The sequence below is a fragment of the Corvus brachyrhynchos genome, unplaced genomic scaffold (genome assembly GCF_000691975.1).
Source record: "Corvus brachyrhynchos isolate BGI_N302 unplaced genomic scaffold, ASM69197v1 scaffold116, whole genome shotgun sequence".
Taxonomy (NCBI): Eukaryota; Metazoa; Chordata; class Aves; order Passeriformes; family Corvidae; genus Corvus; species Corvus brachyrhynchos.
The window spans coordinates 966469-974349 of NW_008240221.1; the positions used below are offsets into that span (position 1 = coordinate 966469).

Below are 7881 nucleotides of genomic sequence, written 5' to 3' on the forward strand. Positions count from 1 at the left end.
GTTTCGACAGAACAACTCAGGCCTATTGGTGGGATGACAACAATTCCTGTCATCACCTGAGCAACTGAAGGTATTGCTATCACCACTGCCTGCTGTGTCCAGCTTTTTTCATCTTTACTGCTGTATACCATAAGCCCAACATCCAATACACTGTGCGACTGGTTTCAAAGGAAAAACAAACCCAAAAAATACAAAATTTCTCAAGAACTATTAGGCCATCCTACCCAACAATCCAAAGTATACATTTTCTGTTTGTTTTTTTACTGGAAAAAATATCAAGGAAAGGAGCTATTTATGTTTGTATCACTCCCAACTGTACACTTACTGGAGATATAATCCCCTTCTCTGATGATGAAAATACAGTATTAGCTGACAATTAAAAAAGAATTGAGGTGTGAAGCTATTGATTTTTCATATCCTTAAGACTACTTCTCTCATATAATCAGAACTAAAGCACTGTTTACCTGCACATTTCCCCCAAAACCTTAGATGTACTTCTGGGTTTTTCAGGATGACTTTTCAGAACTGAATCTGCTTTTATATAAGCATGCTTTGCTGACATACATAATAGGTGTGCTCTCTGGACCTCCATAATGTCTTCAGGAGCAATAATTACATTTTTTTATATACAAATACAAATATAAAAATACTGTGAAATTTTTTAAAGTGGCTCTTTTAAGTGAAGAGTCTCTTCCTGGAATCTCCTTCATATTCAGTTATTTACAATAGCTGTCAGCAAAATCCTTGTTCCACTGAAAGTCAGTGCCAAAATTTTTGACCAGTTTCAGTGTGTCCAGGATTTCACTTCATCATTCTAGGAATTCAACTGGTTTTCTTGAGCCAATTTAAGCCAAATATGTTGAAGTACTTCTGAAATTTCAGAGAGATCCTAAAGGTTTCATGAAAATCACTAACAGGGAAAAGGAAAACTCAAATCAGGCCCCACCTCTGGGACCATGTTGGCAGGTCCGTCTGGCCAAACAGCACACACACCGCTTGGAACCAGGAAGAGTGTACACTGCCTCCGGCAGAGCCAGGAGTATGCAATAAAGCCACACAGTTTGCTTTGCTTGGCAACCACCCTGCTTCAGCTTTAATGGGCTCACATTGTTCTGAGGGCACAAGAGCCCCTTATACTTGCTATACCAGCATGAATCACATGTATGCAGTGTCTCTCAGTCCCCTCTGGCTCACATTACTGAGCAGTGGAGCAACCTAGTCACAGTCTTATAGCCAAGAAAAATTCCTATTTATACCAAAGGAAGGTGAGTGTGCATAAAGACAGTGACCTGTATCAACATAGCCTTTTATTATTTAAGGACACGTTAAACTTGTGCTTAATGTTACATGTATTTTCAAATTCTGCTGATTTGGGAAAGAAAGTGGAGTTTGTTATTATTTATTGAAAACGGGGCCATAAATGAGAAAAATATGTATCAGTTGCTTATGCATCAGTAATGTGATCTGAAAATAATCTTTTTCACAGGAACCCCAGCCATATTACGATGCTTTCCTTTCTGCAAGAGTAGACAGAATATATATACAATATTTAATACCTAATTTACCTTATACTAATGTATACTCATTACCTTCCTAACCACAGTTACAGTTAGTGCTTTACCTTTAATCCTGTTCAAGCCCTTATTCTGATACAGACAAATAACATGAAGGTGTGAGGAAAAAAAAAGCTCTTTCACTAAAAATAGGTTTCCTTTCACAACCCTTGTCATTTCTGCTATAGTGTAAGAACATGCCTGTTAATTCTATGAGAAAGGAAAATAACCAAAATATCAGACATATGAAGGCAAGAGCTGTAGTAATTTTCTTTCTTCCATTAACTACTTTTAAATGTCAGTCTGTGTTCAGGCAACAGCATAAATTGTTCTGCATTGTATGTTTCTTTCTGTTTTCTTAAACAAAAATCTGACACCTGCCTGAAATTTCTTATAGTAGTCACTGAGCAGTATCAAATATTTAAACCACTAGCGTACAAAAAAAAAAAAAACAGGTATGGTTTCGTTTTATATATATATATACACACACATATATAATATATATGCATATATAAATGTATTGCTCTGAAAAATTCCCGACATCTACAAAAGCTACAATCCTTCTTTATCCAGCAGTTCATTCAGTTCATTTTTCTCCCCTAATAATAAGCCTCTTGCCTGACTGATCCCATCCATTGTCTTCTCCTGAACTGAAGATAATTTCAGCTTTTTCCTAAACATACTTAGTATGTTAGGTTTTCCAGAGAATTCAACCAGTGTCTTTATGAGGAAAAAATAAGCAGAAATGCCTCTTTAAGTATGTAGCAGTGATTTTGGAAGCGCAGTGAGACACGGGTTTTCTACTTCCGTATCCCCACAAAGCAAGTGTGTTATCTTTCTGGATTACCTGAACTACTGTACGGAGGCAAGAATCCTAATGTGACCCTTGAGGCCAGGTCTCCCAGATAGTAACATAAGGATTATCTCTATTACTTAGCTTTTATTGCCATCTCAATACATCCCAGGAGCTCAATAGCTGGAGATGTCTTTTGCCAGTGCAACAATCCTGAAGCAAGCACCGTATAAAACAACACTTTTTTTAGAAGGCCTTTAAAACAACTTACATATGATAGCATTCCTCATAATACTGTATGAACATGAAAACATGTCTTATTTGTATGATGTTTACATATACAACAACATGATTAACTGCAAACTTGTCTCTCATGTATAAGAGTGTGCACCTCCTACCATCATATCCTTTGGGGGAAATATCCCTGGATTGCACCTTGGGAGCTATGGCTCTCTTGCCATAGGCATGGTTGTCATAACTGTTATATTCAAACGAAGTCTTAGAGTATTTCTCTAGTTCCTTGGCCAAGTTGGAGCGGGGTGTGGTGGTGGGGACATTGTTTCTGTAGCCATACTGAGGGATCTCCAATTGCTTAACAAAGCACATGGGCCTAGAAATTAAAGATATGTACAGTTTGTTAGATGCAGTTCAGTTTACTATGTCTGTGCATAATTTATAGTTCAGATTAGAAAATCTTAGTTATTTCTTGTACTCAAGAGACAGCAATTATTATTGCATTTCCTTAGTTTGGTTATTTTCAGCAGACAAACAATATATATTTCCTTGAACAAAGCCTAGACAAAATTAATTCTAATACCACTAAATGTATCCTGCAGCTAAAAGTATTTTAAAATTCTGTTTTAAAATACTTCAAGGTTTCCCTTTCCCCATGTAATTGCATTACATAGCAAACATTTTCTTTTGGGAGGTGAATTAAAGAGGGGCAAGCGGACTGACAGAAGAAGTTTGGACAAATTCCTTTACACGTCAAAAAGAAAAAATAGATCTGGAAGCTCCACCTAATTTATGGAGCTTCCTCTGAATTTCTTCCAAAAGAGTTGTATGCTGTTTTCCTCTGTGCTTTCAAAAGTAACTATTCCTGTTTCATCCTTCGATATACAAATCCATATTCATCTTGAGAAATACACGGAAGAGTCTCAGAAGCCCTGTTGACTCTCAGCTGCTGCCTTGCAGGTCCTGCTCATCCTTAAATGCAAGGTTCTGGCAGGAGCTGCGATTCCTGACACAGAGATGCACACTTCAAGGAGGGTCCTGAGAATGAACACAAAATAAAACTGTTTTGGTTAAGTATCTCTTTCATTTAGGATGAGGGCAGACAGTCAGAAGAAGCCCTGATTGATGTTATTCAGTCATTTGAGAAACTTGTGAAACCTCAGTGAAAGAATGCTGCAGTGAACTCCACTGTCACACCATCTTCTGCATGTGGACACAGAAGTCATCAGCTCAAAGTAGGCAAACAAAGGTCAGATCCTGCAAATCCTACCTCTATAAAAAAGTGTTACATGACTTGGTTGTAGGAAGCAACTGCTACACAACACTGCATGTCTACCTACAGCATTTAGCAGGAGCTGAGGATGATGAACAGCACACCTGAGGTGCTTCTGCTGGAATCAAGAATTATATAATCAAGTATTTTTTATTTTTATTCCTTTTATGTAATGCATTTATAACCAGAGGAAATGGAAGGAACTGTCACAGGAACATAAATTCAGTTGAGATCGGAAGTATCATCATGCTGACAAAATGAAATGTGAAAAATAGTAAGAAATAAGTTTTGAATATTATATCACATTTTTCTGAATGAATTTATTTTCATAGAATTTAGTCAGGATATTTATGTAAAGATCACCCAACAAATCATATTAGTCATACTATTCCCTTTGATTTATGAATGCTCATTCCTTTAGACACTTCTTCCTCACAAAATGCAGTGGACTTATTTATACAATGAGTTGATATGAATAATAGTTTGATCCTGTTTCAAGATGATCTACATTTAGCAAAAAAACCTGCAATTCAGATCCTGAACATTTGATGCAAATCCAAAATTTCAGTGAAATAGAAGTCCTATGAATTTGATTTCTTTTTAAGTAATAACATTCAAATGCAGGTAGGATGGAAACTGGGATGAAGACAAATATTCAAGATTTACTCTTAAAATATCTCCATCTGCCCATCAATTGCCTGCACGCAAATATTATAAATAGTTGCCAAGTTCATCTTAAATACTTCAATGACTTAAAGGTAAAAGGGAAGCAGGAAACAAGATGAAAGAACTATCTGAGTTGCCTATAAAACCTGAAACACAAGGCAGCTCACAAGCGAAGTTTAGATTGCAGAACAACCTCCTAGGGAGTTTGCCAGCAAACTGGATGCTGCTTTTGAGCAGTTGCCTTCTATGGCTACTGACTTCAGCGGATTCTCTGTAATGAGCAGTGGTAAAAGCCACTGCATTTTTGATCTTTTTCCATCAAGTAAGAAACTGTTTTATTCCCTCAAAGAGTGGAGTTTTTTTTACTAATGTGATTTGAAGAACTCTTCTCTAAGAAATCTCTCTGGGATGTTGTATGCCAAGCTGTGCAAACTGAATTAGGGGCAGTTAAGATAAAGCCCATCAAAAGCAATCTGCGGAAGGAAAGCAAAGTCAACAGGAATGACGAAAAATCTTCTGATAGATGTGAACCATAATTGTACATTTTCAGCTCCATGGAAATACTGGTTTTTGAAAAGACCATCAAGATTAGATGTACTTTTAAGAGAATATTCAAAGAATGGTGTTGATAATACAGTAGAAAACTTTTAAGTAGCCCAATTGGTTCTTAAATCTAGAAGACAGCTAAAGACTAGGAAACCTATGGGATAAGTAGGAAAGTCTGGAAACTAAAGCTGCAGCACTTCCCCCACGCTCTTTGAGGCAGCTGGGAGGGATGTACCTATCCCAGCCCACAGATAATGCAGTATCCACGGAGAAATTCTGCAGCTTTTGGGGCATCATCAGCATAAGGCTGGTAAAATCATCCAGAAGTTTGATTCCTTTACATGTATCCTTCACACTTCAGCTCCTCAGAAATAATATTTTTTCCACCCACATATCTCAGAAGAGGAGACAATAGCACAAAGCTGGATGCAACTTTGGATAAATGTAGAATCCTATATGGATGAAGAAAAGGAGTATAAATGATAAAAAATTGGTTGAAGGTCCTTCCCATATAAAAATTTAGGACAATTTTTCTCTCCTTCTGTCCTTCCTGGCAGAGAATGGGGGGAGCAGACACAAAGAACTAAACCTGATGTTATTTTGGAATCTAAGCTATATCTGGTACTTTTTCAAGTGTCCTGCCAAAAGGTGTACTACCAGTTTGGTAATGCACATAGGGCTTCTGGTTTAATTTAAACTGATATTTACTAGTAAAAGCCTGCTGAAAAAACCAAGACTTACCGGTAAATATTAGTTTATTCCCAAAAGATACCAACTTTTTTCACACTGTTCTTAGACTTTGCACTCCAGCAGTCATCTTTACACCAAACAATGCCTAAGACAAAAATGAGCTTTTCAGCTTTACATGTATTTGCCAAAATTACCAACCCTCCCCCATGAAAATTGAGTGGGAAAAATACACTGTGAGAATTGGATCCAGAAGCCCTAATTCTAACTCTTCTTTAAAGGAGATATATATGTATATACAACGTATATAAATATAAATTCTCAAATTAGGTGAATGTGTGATGAATTCTGCATAAGAATAAGTATTATAGTGATTTCTAATACCTTAAAACCCGATCTGATGCCTGGTTTGATTTTGACACATCACAGTTCTGATGCTTCTCTTGAGCTTTAGCCAGTTTCTCTGCTGCAGCAATAGGACATCCAGAGAGGCTGCAATTACAGAAAGGAAATTTAATTGTCTTGTCCTGCATAGTTTCACATTATAGCACTGATCCAATTACTCCTTCTCCTCCTTAGCCAGCATCAGGAAGAATCTGAAGGAAAAGGGTTTCCAAAAGTGTTTTGGTCACGTGTATTTTCTCTAGAATAGACTTCCTTTCTTCTGCTTTCAAAGTTGCATGGTAAATCTTACATCTGTTCTTCTCTCACAGTACATGGGTAGATTATTCACGGATGTCAGCCAGGGAACATACCAGTAGGAGAGGAGAATATAAACTGGAATCTACTGTGCAGCTCTGCTAGCAGACTTGTGACCTTTATGCATCTGCAAATGTTGCCAATGAAATGGCTCCTGAAGACAATTAAATGACAATACCATATAGACCAAATCTTGTGCTGCTTCACACCTCATTCAGCTCCATTAACTCCAATCTTTTTGCTAGGCATATAAATGAGTGCAAAATTTTGCCTTGGGTTGCTAAATCTACATGTCAACTGTTAGTGTTTGTTCATGAATTTCAGCCACTACACTTTCTAATAATAGATGATGCAAAATGAAAAGCATTTCTGCACTGGAAATTCAATTAAATTTGCAAATGCTGAACTCTTATTGAAGTGGCAATAATAAGCCTGATTCTTACAGAAAAGATTTAGAACTGAGAAAAATAAATACATTGATGCCAGCAGATGGTGCTCTTAGTGAAGCTGTAAAACCGCGTGACCTGACAATGGAGGGGTTCCTTTCCTTGTCACAGTCTATTGAACGCTTATGTGACCGCAGCTCTCCGTGCTCTCCACAGGAAAAGAAATTAAAATGAAAGGCAAATCAGTGCATTCCCAGATGTTCCCTTCTTTACAGGAAATAAGTAGAAAAAAAAAAAAGAAAAAAAATGAAGTAGAGAAAAATGCCCCAAAAGCTGCAGAAAGAGGTGAGCACAGACTGCAGAGCGCTCCCCCTCGCCACCCGCCCTCGCTGCCCTAGTTCTGCAGAGGGTGAGGGAGCTCTGTGCAGCTCTGGAGTCATGCCAGAGGGCAGCTGCACTCCACTGACATGCTCTTCCTCAGACACCTCAAATATTCTAGTGGATATTCAACCAGAAGTGAATGCTGCTTCAAGCAGCAGTAATTCCCATAAAGCCTTCTCAGAGGTTTTTGCTGCATCTACTGGCAGCATCACTGCAGAGAAGAAAGGGGTACCAGAGCTTATTGCAGACAGGCTGGTACTCACAAGAGTCTTCTGGGGGAAATGCAGCTGATATGAGGGGCTGTGGTAACCCAGAGCTTGATAACACTGAATGTCCAGTAACTGTAGTCCCTTAAGCCTTCGTGCTACAATTAACAGTAAAAAGGAATTCAATACCAGGAACACTGCACAGTTCCTTTTACCCTCTTATCCACATTTTATGGATTTTTAAAATTGTAAAGAAATAGGCAAGATTTAATTATTGTTCTGTGGGAAAACTATGAAGTGTGGAACATTTTGTGGAACAGTAACATTTTGAAAATTTGTTTGACAGAATTGAATTGGCAATAGCATCCCTTCCCTAAGAATCTATTACTAATCTTAGGAAACTATAGAAAAGTTGCTTTTTGCCTTGATCTTTTTTTTTTTTTTTTTTTTTTTTTTT

General features: G+C 37.6%; 1 protein-coding gene across 17 annotated transcripts in view; it reads right to left on the reverse strand.

Annotated features, from left to right (window-relative positions):
* The window catches only part of MYT1L (myelin transcription factor 1 like), a 320395-nt gene that overhangs the window by 68506 nt on the left and 244008 nt on the right, over window positions 1-7881 (reverse strand). For 15 of the 17 annotated variants that reach the window (XM_017745019.1, XM_017745023.1, XM_017745030.1 and 12 more), the window contains 2 exons: window positions 6137-6244; window positions 2745-2956 (listed from right to left, as the gene is read on the reverse strand). The exons of the other annotated variants lie outside the window; for them this stretch is intronic. In XM_017745019.1, the coding sequence (XP_017600508.1) occupies window positions 2745-2956; window positions 6137-6244 (320 nt within the window). The remainder of the gene's footprint in view (window positions 1-2744; window positions 2957-6136; window positions 6245-7881) is intronic. 17 annotated transcript variants of the gene reach the window in all.